General features: G+C 36.2%; 2 protein-coding genes across 2 annotated transcripts; one reads left to right on the forward strand and one right to left on the reverse strand.

Annotated features, from left to right (window-relative positions):
- Window positions 1-364: 364 nt before the first annotated feature.
- On the forward strand, window positions 365-1,522 carry LOC129895554 (probable methyltransferase At1g27930). Its single transcript, XM_055971281.1, has one exon. The coding sequence runs from the start codon at window positions 439-441 to the stop codon at window positions 1,333-1,335; it is 897 nt and encodes a 298-aa protein (XP_055827256.1). The 5' UTR covers window positions 365-438; the 3' UTR covers window positions 1,336-1,522.
- Window positions 1,523-2,656: 1,134 nt separating this feature from the next.
- Window positions 2,657-14,809, reverse strand: LOC129893805 (DNA-directed RNA polymerases IV and V subunit 2-like). Its single transcript, XM_055969205.1, has 8 exons — window positions 14,674-14,809; window positions 12,821-13,379; window positions 11,985-12,197; window positions 8,149-9,029; window positions 7,685-7,976; window positions 4,967-5,917; window positions 3,617-3,888; window positions 2,657-3,478 (listed from the first exon to the last, which is right to left on the reverse strand). The coding sequence occupies exons 2-8, from the start codon at window positions 13,364-13,366 to the stop codon at window positions 2,980-2,982; spliced, it is 3,654 nt and encodes a 1,217-aa protein (XP_055825180.1). The 5' UTR covers window positions 13,367-13,379; window positions 14,674-14,809; the 3' UTR covers window positions 2,657-2,979.
- Between the last annotated feature and the right edge of the window lie 766 nt (window positions 14,810-15,575).

The raw sequence follows: 15,575 nt of genomic DNA on the forward strand, positions 1-15,575 counted from the left end.
TGAAATTGTGTTGAAACATAATTTGTGGAATATTCTGATACGGAAATATAAATTTATATTCCGCAAAAAAAAATTGTAAGTGGGGTATAAATTTAAACACCAATACAAAATAGGGGCAAATGACCCCAAAATATAAAAATGCAAAAGCAGACGAAATTTGGTGTCCAACTTCTTAGTACCCATCATTCACAATGATTGATCACACCTACATCACTTACAACAGTTACCAAAAATATACAATTTAAGAAATACTGTTGAAAATTGTGACAACTAAATCAAAAATAAAAACTAAAAAAATTCAAATGCTTCAAAGTAAAGGAAAATACCATTCCTTCTTCTTCACTCAAGAAAATTCTGAGAGGAAATTAAACACATGTCACAACAAATTATTATAAGCCCCCCTTTAGGTAGAAAATAGTGACATAAGAAAAGAACACAATGCCCCCTTCTGAAATTGTTTTCCCTCTGCTTCTTTTCTCACCAAAAACTCGTCTAAAAAAGACCCTTTTACACAAATACTACATAGCTATGAAATTTACAAAAAGAAACATCATCCCACTTCTTGTTTTTGTCTTATCATTTGCTTCCATACTCAGACTTATCAAGATTTCTGTAATTACTTCCTATTCCTCTCCTATTTTCTCTGCCTTGTCTCTAGTTGAACACCGCCACAATCTCCTAATGGAGAAAGAAATCAACTTTCTCTATGATCTTGTATCGCGAAAATCCCCCTGCAATATTCTTGTTTTCGGGCTTGAAACACAATACTCTTCTCAAATCTCAACCATCAATAGGGGTGGAATAACTGTCTTTCTTGAGGACAACCCCGCGAAGATCAAGGCTAATAATTCCACGAGTAATACTAATAGTACTCGAATTCAGAGAGTCGAGTATCAAACAGTTGCTAGAGATGCATATAAGATTTTAAAACATGCTAGACAAAACCAAAAACACTGCTACATATCAGCTAGTGATAGAGCCAAACATGATCTGCATAGTAATTCATCAAGAAAGTGCAAATTGATGTCACTTGTCACAAAAGTTCCTAAGGAAGTGTATAAAGTGAAGTGGGATTTGGTGATTGTAGATGGACCAGATGGAGATAACCAAGAATCACCAGGAAGAATGGCTGCAATTTATATTGCTGGTGTACTAGCAAGAAGCAGCAAGAACAAGAATGGGACTCATGTATTGGTACATGATGTTGATAGAATGATTGAGAAGTGGTTTTCTTGGGAATTCTTATGTGACACTAATTTGGTTTCTTCTAAAGGGAAATTCTGGGATTTTAACATACTAGCAAAACCAAATGCCACTACATTTTGTCCTACATAATTGAACATATAGTGTCTGCTATTGTAGAAGAAATTCTTTTGTTTGCTATTAGATCTAGGCATTCAGCTTATGTTTATTTCATTACCATATATATTTTCCCTTAATTATCTTGAGAACCCATCTTAAGTATCTCTTTGTAAATTAGCTCACTTCTATACATGCTCCATTCATTAATCTTTTAAATCTTAACGTTGAATTTATCCATTTGAATGGAAAATACTGAATAGTATATACATTTCCAAAATGGACAAATGAAGGATCTGGTACAAGAAATGAGGGGTGTCAAATTGGTGCACTGAATTTAGACAAGTCAAAATATACAACAATTTCTCCCTTGTAAAAGTACTACTACAATACACGGCTACTTATTATCCTTCTACTCTAATCCTCGACCTTTTAACCTTCCTATTTAGGGTCATATCATTAGTAAGTTGAAGATGTGTCATGTCTCGTCTAACCATCTCTCCCTAGTTCTTCTTTGGCCTACCTCTACCTCTCTTAAAACCTGCTACACCAAACTCTAATCCTCTTTATTGATGTCTCCGTGCACTTTCTTTTCACATGCCTGAACCATTTCAATCTTACTTTCCTCATCTTGTCTGCCACGGAGGCCACTCCCACCTCATCTTGTATAATTTCGTTTCTAATCCTATCTCTCCTAATATGCCCGCACATCCATTTGAGATCCTCATATCCGCTACATTCATCTTCTGAAGGTGTGCGTTGTTGATAGGCCAACACTCTGTCCTATACAACAGTGTAGGCTAACTATTACCTTATAAAACTTACCTTTAAGCCTTAGTGACTCATTCTTATCACACAGAACCCACGCAAGCCTCCATCTCACCCTCCCCACCGCACCCCAATCCTTGTTAAGAACTGAGCGAGTCATCAATCAGTCCAAATATTACTTGGCTGAACTAAGCAGCCCAAATATTACTTGGCTGAACTAAGTTAATAAATGGGTGGATCTTTTGTAGGTTTGGATTATTATACCTGAAATTCAGCAAGTGTTTCTAAATAATCAGTACGTCAATCTCTATCAGCATTTGGCTATTCTGTACTACTTACTTCCTACACTTCTTTCTTCCATCTCTTTTAGAGGTAATAACTAATTATTACTTCAATTGAGCTACTTATTCAATCAAATCTATTTGTGATAGTCAAGAAACAATGTTAATCTAAAGCCAAACAAGACAAGTGATATGTCAAAGGTAAACCTTTTTTTCTTCGGACAAGTATGACATTAATGATGACAATAGCATACTTGTTACTTCTTTCTTCTATCACTTCTTGTCTACAGCTTGTTAACAACGAAAGATCAACTGCCAATGTTTTCCCAGCAAAAGAGCAAACTTAACCCTACAACAACAATTCAGCATGTATATCTGTGTGCGCGCGCACTAGAAAGAGAGAGAGAATGTCTAAACGAACACACTTTTTCAAACCTGATAACCAAGGTTTAAATCAAAGAGACGAGTTTCTTTTCCCATCAACACTAGAGATATCTACAGAAAACAGTGTTAAGACACAACCTGATAACTAACAAGGTACAGATACAAGAGATGATTTTTTTCCCATCAACAACTTCACCAACATGTCAGCATCATCAGTATAATCTCAGAGATGAAGCTTAATCAGGAATTAGCAAATCTCAGTGTCGAACTTGAGAGATATGCCCATGCTGAAGAGCTCCTGGCACAACAACTTTGCACCGTATGGCACATTAACTTTCACTATATCTTCAACTGATTCACAGAACCGGCAAAATGGACCCCTTACCTTACCACCTTGCACAGATCTCTGGATTACATTTGCCATGTTCTTGCACTTACCACAGATGTGCATCTGGGAGGAGTCACTCAGTGTGAAGAGGCGTTCATGCAGATTTGCTGCAGCACCATGAGCTATAAGACAGTCGCGCTCCATCTCACCAAACTTAATTCCACCAAAGCGTTTTCTGTCTGCCACAGGTTGGCGAGTAAGGGGATGGACAGGCCCAGTGTTACGGAATTTCACCTTGTCTTCAGCCATATGGATGAGGCGTTGGTAGAATGTTGGGCCCATGAAAATCAGGGAATGAACCATTTCACCAGTCCGGCCGTTGTAAACTCTCTCATTGCCCCATCTCGTGAATCCTCGCCTGCAGGTCATATAGCATTTAATAGTCAATGACAAATCACCAGAATTCACAATTGAATACAACAAAACAAACACAGCTTAACTGGTTGGCACAAGAACATGAAATTATGAAAAACGATACAGCTTTCAGATATCTTACGCATGAAGCTGCTCCATTATGGCATCAACTGATAAAGTGGAGAAGGGAGTGGCATATTTTTGACCACCACCTAGGGCAATGCCCTTCCCCAGAGAGGCTTCTAGCAGCTGACCAGGGGTTTGCCTTGAAGGAAATGCATGGGGATTGATTACAATATCTGGAACAATCCCCTGAACTGTAAAAGGAAAGTTTTCCTGAGATTCCAGAAATCCAAGGACACCCTTTTGTCCATGCATGCTGGAGAACTTGTCTCCAAGACATGGAGAACGAACCTGCACACAATGAGCAAGAATACTGGAATCATTTAAAGGGAATTAGGGTTAGATATATAGTGTCTTCCAGGTACTCTCGAGGAAGGACAGGATGGAAGAGACGTAAAGATGGATATGAGGTGACCAACTTATTCACACATGTATATTTGAATCATAACACAGAAACATAATGCTTACCGCAAAAAGCTTTCTTTGCTAACATTCTTTTTGAGAAGGTAAATTACTTTTATTGATAAAGTAGCATTAAGGATGTGCTATAGGAACTGTACTTGTCAAAGCAAAACAGCAAAAGTATTCCTTATCTAATCCTGTAGGGATTCAGACATCTGCAGCACTGATTCAACCTCATTTACATGTTCCAATTTACACCATAAGTAAAACAAAAATATGTGATCAGGCTTTCTTGCTAACTCTTAAGAGTCAAGAGTACAAAAGATATTCTACAATGGCTTGTAGTTTTGAAGCTTTATCATAATCTAGTAGTCTACTTAGAGACAAATCAACTATTCTTCAGTTCAGTAGCTAGTCTTTCAATGCGTTCATTAACAAGATGGTTCAAGCCTTCAAGGCACGTGAAACTATATGTGGTCTTTATGTACACAGTGCATAACATCTGTTCTCCTTTTATCATAAAGATTGAAATTCAATTTTTTGATCTGTATCTTCAGTTTCCTAAACTTATAAAGTTCATTAGCATATTGTTAATCGATTCCATAATGAGTACTGTTTTACCCAATCCAGCGCCCCCGAATAGTCCATTTTTCCCTCCAGGGTATCAAGGGACTAAATGATCTACTACTTCAATTCCTGTTTAAGAAATAGATAATGTATGATGGAGGGTCTATGAATAGGAGACGACGTATCCCATGAAGTCCAAGTACTTTAAGAAGCTTTCCAGACTGCCTGCAAACAGTTCTCCAAAGACTTGATGGTCTTTTAAATAAATAATTGTTTCTCATAAACCTGCATCTTGAAGCACTTTAACTTGTCTGAGAGATACTACAGCAAAAGTTGTATAGAAATACAGAGTCACATACGTAAAAGCATATTTATACATATATACATATATATATCTTACTTGTCTGAGAGATACAACAGCAAAATTCTTCCCTTCATCATTAGCAGAGAGCAAAACCTTCTGAACCATGCCCCTTTCCGTATGCTTCAGCTTGACACTGTGATCAGCCCCTGATTCAGCATATTTCCCAATTATGATATCTCCACTCTGGAGATTTGCCCCAATGAATGGAAAACCATCATCATCTAGGCTGTCCACTCGTCCAATTTTACTCTGGGTTTTCCCAAAGTTGACAGAGTCCTCAACCTTTAGCTTCTTAGCCATAGCTTCCTTATTGTCGACCTCAGCCTTGTAGCTCCTAACATGCTCAGATCGAAACATTCCGCGCTCCAGTGAAGCACGATTCATAACCAATGAATCTTCTTGGTTATAGCCAAGGTGAACATTTACTGCGACAATTGCACATTGCCCATTGAAGTATTCAGGTCGTGGAAGCATTCCTTTCTGGTACTGAGCACATTTTGGTTTCCCAAGGGAATCTGCCAACATTGTCCGGAAAAGTGGCCTCTGAGGATAATACAATTGATGGGTATTTGTATCAACTCTATTGTTTGGATTCACTGTTGAAAACCCAATTGCCTGCTGAGAGTGTTTCTCAGATTGATAGAGGACCCTCCTAGCATGATCATGGTTTGCAAATGGGATAATACCACAGCTCAAGCCTAACAGGAATGACATGTCCAACTCACAATGAGTATACTTAGCAGGTGGATTCTCTTTATCTGCTTTTAAGATGTATTCAACTCCCCATGCAGTTCGACAGTCTTCTTCTTCTTCAGGTCCTATGAGCTCAATAATCCCATTGTCCAGAAGAGATTGGAAACCATAATCTCCCCCTTTCAAAGCTTTGATTTTCTTTAGATTTGAAACAACAAGAAGAGGGCGCAGAATCCTTCCAGCATCAGAAAATATGCGAACTTCACCCTGCAGCTCATCTCTCTTAACTTCAACCTAGAAGAAAACTTTAGAATGTTCAGTGTATGAGTATCAAATTTACAGATCTTATATGACAATATCCAACGTCTTCTAAAAACAATATACTAGATTGAATTTTAATATCCAGGTATAAAAGAGAGACTTTTCGCAGCACATCCAGTGCTAATGAAATAGGTACCGGGTTAAATTTCCCTAGTCAAGAAGCTACATCAACTTCCATGAATTTAACGTTCATGGGAACCATCAAATCAATTGCCAAATTTGTGATAAAGGTTATTTAATAGAGAACTTTTGGATTTAATTTTATTGTTCTGCCAAATCTGTGATAAAGGTCATTTCATAGAGAACTCTTGGATTTAAGTTTATAGTCTGAATCCTTCAAAATTTTAAAAGGTTACTCCCTCCATCCCATTATATGTGACACCCTTTCCTTTTTAGTCCGTTCCAAAAAGAATGTCACCTTACTATAATTAGAAACAACAATTCAACTTTAAAATTCAACTTTCACCCATAATGAAATGATTTACAACCACACAATATCTAAGGATTGTTCTAGACCATAAGTTACAAAAGTCCTCCTTTTTTTCTTAAACACCGTGCCAAGTCAAACGGTGCCTCATAGAATGGGAGGGAATATAATTTTTATTTGGTTAGTCTGAATTTCTGCACATTGCAAAGAGATATTTTCCAAAATGTGATTTTCTCCCCATCAACCTGAGCCTTGGTGGGCAGAGTTAATGGTGTATGTGCTGGTAGGAGGTAGTAAGTACCCAGTGGATTAGCCGCGGTGCACACAAGCTAGTTCGGACACCACCACTAAGCAAAATGAAATATTTCCCAAAAGGAAAAAGTATCACAGAAGTGGAATGACAGAGTTCAAGGATTCCATCTATTCCGAACAGATCACATCTATTTCCAACTAAGAAAAAATGGCAATGTCCGCAATGACAAGAGAGGGTTGCTCTAATGGTAGACCCTTTACTTCCAACCAAGAGGTTGGGAGTTCAGGTCACCATTGGAGGAAAGAGGCACAACCTACTGTTGGCAGCTTCAGGGTTCGGACTTACCAGCATACAAAACTTAATCTACAGTTGATACATATACCACAAAAAATCAGGTCTATTTCAGGATCAAAGAGAAAAAGATGAGTCCTTTACATTTGGTTAATAGTTTTACAATCGCCTTTAATTAATGTATTTGCAATATAACCAGACTTCTACAGTAAGTTTTATGACTCTTCTGTACATAATTAAATCAAAATTATCACACTTACCTGGGGTGACAATTTATCCTATCAGTCCTTTACTTTACTTCACATTTAAAGTTACCTGGTGTGACAATATACCATAAACTTGAGGAGCAAAGAGCATGAGACAAGACATTTGGCTTACAGTTTGATAATTATCCTTTTGATAAATTGATAATCATACTTATGATATAAACAAGTATTCTACTTTATCCCAAAAACGCGTCCACACAAAACAAATATTCTAAGTCTTAAAATCTGTACATAATTAAATCAAAATGATCGTGAGTTAACCTAATGTGGGACCTTATTCCAGTGGCGCTAACATGCCATTGTACATCAACTACAGTATCACAAAAGATTTACATCCTACTTGAGGAAAAAAGAGAAAAACACAAGTTACTATGTTTGGTTGACAGTTTTATAACCATCCTTATGGTGGATCAATGAACAACATTGCAATAAAAATAAATATTCAACAGCAAGGTTCCATGATTCAAGTGTACATAATTAAATGAAAATGATCACGGGCCAACCTGGTGTGGCACTTCATTCCTGCGGCGCTTACGTCTTAGCTTTGAAACGAAGAGTGCAGAATCTTCACATATTCCAACCCACTCCCCATCAAGTAGTACCTTTTGCTTTCCGTGGAGTGAGGTGGCACTATCGTCTACTAACTTTTGCATCCCACACCGGAACAATGTCTCAAGAAATGGTTTCAAAATAATTGTGCTGACAAGACCCATACTAGCCAAATTTTTCACCAGGCCACAATTTTCTCCATCTGGGGTAGATAGAAAACATAGCTTTCCCCAGTGTGAAGGATGTCTACATAAGTTATTTTAACAGTCATTAAATTATCATACTAAAGTTAAACAAAGCAGAAACAAAATACCAAAAAATTATGACAGAATGAGCAACAAAGCAAGACAAATGAAGTCACCATTTCTGCTAACGGAAAGCACAAAAAAATGGTCGACATAAATTTACAAAAACTTACGGGTATCTAGCATCGCCAACCTTCCCGGTGTATGTAACCTGCTGACGCGTTTTCCTCATATCAGCAGTCATTTGCAATGGATTTGTTCGTCTAAGAGTTGCAACTACACCGGAAACCCTCTCCATTCTCTTGTAAGGGTGACACCAATGTCCAGTGGAAAAAGCCCTGGAGAGACCATTGGTAATTATTGATGCATCCAAGTAATGCTCAATTGGCTGCACTTGTCGATCTCCATAAAGATCTCTTTGCATTGCCTTCACCATACGCCTCTCGGCATGTTTAATGTGCGCCCTTAGCTCTCGTTCAAGGAGCTCACCAGCCAGCTCCAATCTCTTGTTTCGAAAATCATCTCTGTTGTCAACCTTTCTGCGACCAATGAAAGAGTGCAAAAGGCATTTTACCATATAGCCAAGGAAGCGAGCCTTCTGCTTGAAACCACTAAGATTAGGGAACAGATATGCTTTTAGGCACTCCTCAACAGATTCTTGAGGTGGAAATTTACAATTCTTTATAAGTCTATCAACATAAGCAAGAGCCTTTTTCCCCTTCCTGAAATCCTCACAATTCTTATCAGCCTCATGGATAGAAGCTACTAGTATATTGACGATAGTAGTATCTTCAATATCCACATCAATTAAATTTACAACCTCCCTATCAGAGGATACACCTAGAGCAAAAAACAAGACCCAAATTGGCATTTCTGCGAGGATGTATACACTGAGGGCTTTTTCTCCTCCCTTAATGTGCTCAAGCTTCAAGGTCTCAGTCAGTTTGATGTAGACTCTCTTCCTTTTTTCACCTGGGCGATATCCAACCATCCAAGTGGGATTGTTTGACACCCAGAGTCTTTTTAAACAAAGCTGCTCCTGTGCAATGAAGGTCTGAAATGGAAATTGCAAGAGATTTCAATCTATAAAGAACTGCAATAGGAAATATACTTCTAAAAGACCAAAAAGAATAAACAATATTCTATATCACTATAGTAAATAGCACAAGTGCAGAATGCATGCCAAAGTTGCATACATCCTGAAAAGAATGATGGATTCTGAGTACGAGAGTCAGACACACTTAATTTTCGACATGAAGTATCCATTCTTTTTTCTTTTACTGAAACAATTATTACTACTACATATTAAAAACAAGATACAACATACTCAAACCACAATTATTGTTGCTAAGAGTATTTAGAAAATGTTAGAAATTTGTAGTCAAGAAACAAACTGTTTGACTTCCCAAAAGTGTACTATATAGTCATCAAGGGAAAAGATTGCATTACTCAGCTTGAAGCTTGAGAAAGAACTTTTGCATATAACAGTAGCTAAAGACTCTTCAAAGGTAACAATACTACTTTGTATTACCAGTTCAAAAATTTGAGCAAATAGTTTGGTTAAGACTCGAGTGATAAATTCCTTAAGACATTTTAAAGTCTCCAAACTAAGTTAAACAAGGTCAGAAGTTTTGTTGTACTTCAATTCTTAATCTGATCCCAGTTCCATATGCAACGGCTTTAAGATGTAATAGAATTGACATGAAGCAGCCGGGATTCCTTCCTTTACCCAGAATTTAGAAAAGGGTTGTTGTCATGTTGTGAAAGTATACATCAAGCTCAGAGATGGATCCATAATTTGAAGTTTATGGGTTCCTAGAGATCTAAAATTATAAAAAAATAAATTAATATAAGTGCATGAGGGGATTCAAACCCTCAACAAACACAACTTAAGTGGGTTCCATTTCTGCCACTAGACCAAGAGGCTACTTTGTTACAGGGTTCCAACACATATTTCTTATATATTTAAGAGATTTCTCAATATAAATACTTGATTTGCGCAAAAGTTACTGGGTACCTAGGAACCCCTGACCAAAGCCCTAGATCCATCCCTGATCAAGCTCATTCCTGCATCATATACCCCCTTTTCCAAAAGACATCAGAAGCTGAAAAATGTTATTTGCTTAACTATACCGAAAACGTTGGTTCACTATCACCACCAGCCAAGTTATGGAGATGATGCTGCAAAAAGAATGTTCAACCATGAACTGTTAATTTAACTGACTTATATTCAACAAGCACATTGGGTTTTTCTTGGATCATTTGTCGCCAAGTTAACAGCTTTAGGTCCATAAGTCCATTCCTTTGAGTGTGTATCACCTTTTTTGCACTTCTAAATTCACAATCTACGGAACGACATAGAGCAGGGAACACCATCTGATATACTTAAAATTATCAGTCTCTTAGCTACCTAATAATGAAATATGATCTCCAACTGCTCTGTGTCACTTTATGGAAAGATATTTTGTTATTGACGTCGAATCATTTATAAGATACTAAGTAGGAACTCCAAAAATTGTGCAGTGTCTTACCGAGACACAAAGTTGATACCTTGATGTCCTGCATCAGAATTTTTTAAGCTGAACATATAATATGGGGTCTGGCTCTAGTATCCATCGTACATCCTCTCCAGTGCGAAATGAAATTCATAGGATATATATGAGTAATTCAAAGGATAAAAATAAATATTTGATAGGATTCGGTCATGTAAAAAGTTTTCGAAAATTTCAAGTTTCTTATTACCTCTTGTCTATTAGACTTTTTCTTTTACATTCATTTCTTTTAGTACTGACCATATTTATGTCACCAAAACCAAGACTGAACTTGATGGGTTTTCAGAAATGTAAATAACCCATCACCAGAGATTTTGGCTACCTGCATTAAAATGCATGCATGCAACACTCTGATTCAATACATCATACAAGGTCAACATTTTTTGTTTTTGGGAGAAATACACAATGCTGAAATTCTTATCAAATCCGTGCTTTTAGAAAAATGTATAAATAACTACAACACATACTTGTGCAACTTGTATTAAACATGCGCATGATCACTCGAATTCAACACATTATACAAAATACAGAGTTCTTATATTATTCCTAGACTGCCGTTGACGTTTTTACAGAAGAAAAATAATTTATCATATTTTTGCAACTTGTCTTGCATAATAAGAGTTCTTGTCTTACTAATAGTGTGTGATATCCGACTACATCAAATTATGATGGAGGCACATAGTCTTTCCTCCAAAAGGTTCATGCATGCTACAAAACTGTTTCATCAGTCTGAACTCTAAAATGCTGGACATTATGCAAAGTAATACATAAGCTTCACCTTCATAAGATCAATTTTCAACAGTATCATCAATTAAGACAAATAAACCAACTCAAAAAGTAGCTAGCACCTTCAGATCGACCTCACACTATGCATCATTTTAGTCAATCGCTTAGTTAAATGTCTACTATGAAGTTCAATTTTCTCCTCTCATTCATCCTCTTTTGTCACATCTTCCATTATAGGGACACAACTGTTGCAATTATCTGAATTATCAAAATTAGAATATCTGTCAAAATACACACCTATTTAGGAAACAACAATTACTAGTACAACACTACAAATCAATTTGGGCTTGACCAAACAAATCATCTATATGCATTCCACCCCATTGGACTCAGTTCATTCCAACACTCAAATATATTGTCTTCTAGGAATAAGGTGTCGCAATCCAACTATCAATAAGATATTTTATTTGAAACATATATTCTAACATTAACAAGTGAAATTCCCCTGTTTTGAGTTATGCTAGGTTGATGTGTAGTAAAATGGTTTTTTTCTTCTTCTTCTTCTTCTTCTTTTTTTGAGTACTAAAATGGTTCTCTAATCTTCCCCTTAGACTCAGTAGGGCTTAAATACTAGATTAACTAACACCAACTGCCCAGTCTTGTTTTCTATGCCCACTTTAGGCAAAACAGAGGGAGCTGTCGAGAGTGAGGTTCTAGCAGGAAGATCTTACCTTTTCAGCCCCTTTGACAATGAAGTATCCCCCATGATCAAATTCACAGTCAGGCTTGTCAACACCATTCATCCAGCACAATTCTGAGTTAACCATCACAGGGATTCTCCCAATCAAGACATCCCTTTTGTCTTCCACTTCACACTCCTTGTCAACAAACCGGTCTACACCAGTTTTGAACTTGTCACTTCTAACTAGCTTTTTTGTATACACCTGGAATCATATACAAGGGGCAGCCAAAGAAATTAAAAGAATAAGAAACTAACAAAGGAAAATAAATGACATGTTGGATGTGTTATCAATGCTAACTGGAAAAGGCTATTTCATGGGAAGGGATTATATTTCAAATTTCAGTGGTACTCCAAATAAAGTTTGAATTTTGTGAATTTCAAATAAATGATAGTATCAAGTGTTAAGGATTAGGATGCATGCAGCTCAGATCCTCTCATTTTCTTTGTGATGGACATGTACTTACTTTTCATCGGATGGGCAATGCATTTAACAAAGAACTGTTCAAAAGAGACCAACAAGATTGACAACTTAATCTACTGAAGAGCAACACAATGCAATCATTTTAGAACATAGCTCGCTAATTCAAAAAATAAATAAATTGATAAAGTAATTTTTATTAGTGTTAGGGTAAAGAGTCAGCTGTATACAAGGAGTATACCAAAAAAGTAGAAATCCTACAATCTGGCCCATTCAAAATTGAGAATAATAAGAAAAATGAATGAATATAAATAAACATAAAGAATCTGATACACATAAAACTATAGATTATAGGCAAACATCATTTTTACTTTTTGAATATTAGAGAGAAAAAAACGTTTCCTAACCTGAACATGAGTCTCAACCATAATCCTGGCAGAATAGGTCATGTTCTGGAGGCGAGCATGCCGTGGCCACAAGTCTAGGTACTCTTTTCCACCATCTGAAGAAAACTTCTCCCCAGCCCAAAACTTCGGCCGCTCAAGGGTTACTTTCCCAAACTTCACAGAAGCATGTTTCCAGTCACCATCACCTCTCTTTGATGGATCATAACCTGGCTCAACATGGATCTCCCCAACCGAGTCAAACACCCTTTGGATTCCATAGTTGATGAAGTCATTATATGAATTAATCTGGTGACTGATTAAACCATACTTGTCAAAAAAACCAGTTGATGCCTTTTTACAGAAGTTTTTCAAGAAACTTTCACCCAACTCTTTGATTAAAACCATATCATGGTTATCATCCTCATCTTCATCCTCTTCCTCGTCCCAATCATCATCATCTACTTCAAAAAGATCATCAATATCAAAATCCATCCTTGCTGATCCATTAGATATCTTCCCTTTACCACTACTACACCCCACTTCTTCCATGAAGTCAGAAATCGTCATCTAAATGAAACGCCTGCATCAAACACAAAATCAAAGTGCATCACTCGATATTAACTTTATTCCGACGTATACTGGTATGCACAAACATGATCTCTCAGCTAAAAGTCTTTAGATAGCCCAGCTGAAACTGCGAAATATTGTCCTTCCAGGAAGGCCAAATGAGTATTTTCTCTAAAAAGGAAAAAGAGGAGAACTAAGGCTTGATCTTTCATTCCTAACTAGAAATGGGTTTTATTTAGAAAAAGCAAAATAACAAAGCAACAAAACAAAAGCCTAAACAAATGTCAATCAGGTGAAAACTGCAATTGCTTGGTGAAATTTGCTCTCGAAAGTAAACTGTGTTTTTGACAACCCACTTCCGCTCTAGTTGAGCTATTTCTAAAGAACATGAAGCTAGAAAAATATAGAGACTCTGAAAGGTTGCGACTTATAGTATGTTTTATGTAGCATTTGAATATGTAATGTTACTTTTAAAAGATTAAGAATCACTGTTTATTCACACTGAGAATTGGATGCATTGATACATCAACTCTGTTCATGCCTTCTAACGAAAAAATAAGAAATTCCAAAATCCCCACGAGTTATTCTGAGAGCCAAAAGAGAACAACAGGAAAATAAGCTCAACCGGAGTTTGCATTTTCTCATCAAGTCATAAAAACTGAAAACCTCACCCAAGACATTCACCAACATTTCAGAAAACAAAAAGTTCAATGAAATGTATAAGCTCCCTTAAAAGATCTCTTTTTTTCACCTCTAAAAAATCCATAAAATGCCTACAACATTTTGTGAAAAGTATAAGCTTACCTTAAATAAAAATCTTTTCTTTACTTTTCTTTTGCAACTCAAGAAAACCCATAAAGCAATTTCAGCTGTATTTAGGGATTTCAGCACACAAATATTCTTATTTCAGTCAATTCACCTCTAAACCCTAAACCCAAAAACAGGAAACAGAAACGGAAGAACTCGACATGCAAGAAGTATCAGAGAAGCATTTAACACCTTCTGTACTTTCTACTTCCAAAAATTAGCTAATATCAGCTTCATCTCTAAAAAAAAAAACCGTGCTTTTCGGATTAACCTACTTTAATTATTAAAACCCAAAAAGAACTCGCCGTCCAAACTGCATTACAGCTATATTGTTAATAATGAAGAAAACCCACAAAAATTACTTAAAAACAAAAACAAAACTTGAAGCTGAGTGACAGAAAATTATTGTGAATCCACAGGTTTTCAGAATATCTTAACGGTTTAGGAGAAAATAAAAAAAGATGAAGAAATGTTTGAAGCAAGAAAAGAGAAAAGCTTACAGAGTAGCTTAGATTCTGCTTTGCTTTGCTCCCTTTTGGGTGAAATTTTAGAGAGCTTTTTCGCAGTCGCACGAACAAACAGAGAGCACGAGCTGTGAGTACTCGCTCAATGGAAGTGAGGACATGTGTTAATTAAAAAAACACAAACTCTAATTACTCTTATATCATGCGATGTAATTTAATAAATACCATTGGGGGGAGAAAAATTGATTTTATAGGCCATTTATAGTTGTTTTTATTATAGTTTTATAACTTTTTTATGAGAGATATGTATTTTTACAAAAAAAAAATTATCATATATAAAAAAATTATTTTTTTATATTCATTCGGTAAGTGACCAATTTTTTTTCACCATTATTTTTATATATTTTTTAATTTTAAAATAGAAAAAATTATTTTAAAATTCGTGCGTTGATGTCATGGTGACGGTAGTGCCCATTCTATATGATACTAATAGGATATCAATATACCGATGGTGTATCACAGAAGATTAAACTCAGTCCTATATGCAGTGGTGGGGCCACCTTATCGCTAAGGGATTCATCTGAACTCCCTTCGGCAGAAAATTATATTATTTATATATGGTTAAAATAATTTTTTAGGTATATATAGTAAATGTCAAACTCCCTTCGATTAGTTCGTGTGTCTACTTCTTCAGATTTTGAACCCCCTTAATCAAAATTTTAGCTCCGACACTGCTTATATGATACTGATATGATATCAATATATAGATGGAGTATTACAAAGAATATATTTTCTATTAATTTAGAGTTTAATAAAGGAAAAACTACACAAAATAAATTAATTGTGAAATTATTTATCAAAATTAGACCCAACCCAAACTATTTATCCTTAATAGACTCATGACCCAAACTATTTAACATCTAACCCCACTTCTCCCT

Source organism: Solanum dulcamara, chromosome 7 (genome assembly GCF_947179165.1).
Source record: "Solanum dulcamara chromosome 7, daSolDulc1.2, whole genome shotgun sequence".
Classification (NCBI taxonomy): Eukaryota; Viridiplantae; Streptophyta; class Magnoliopsida; order Solanales; family Solanaceae; genus Solanum; species Solanum dulcamara.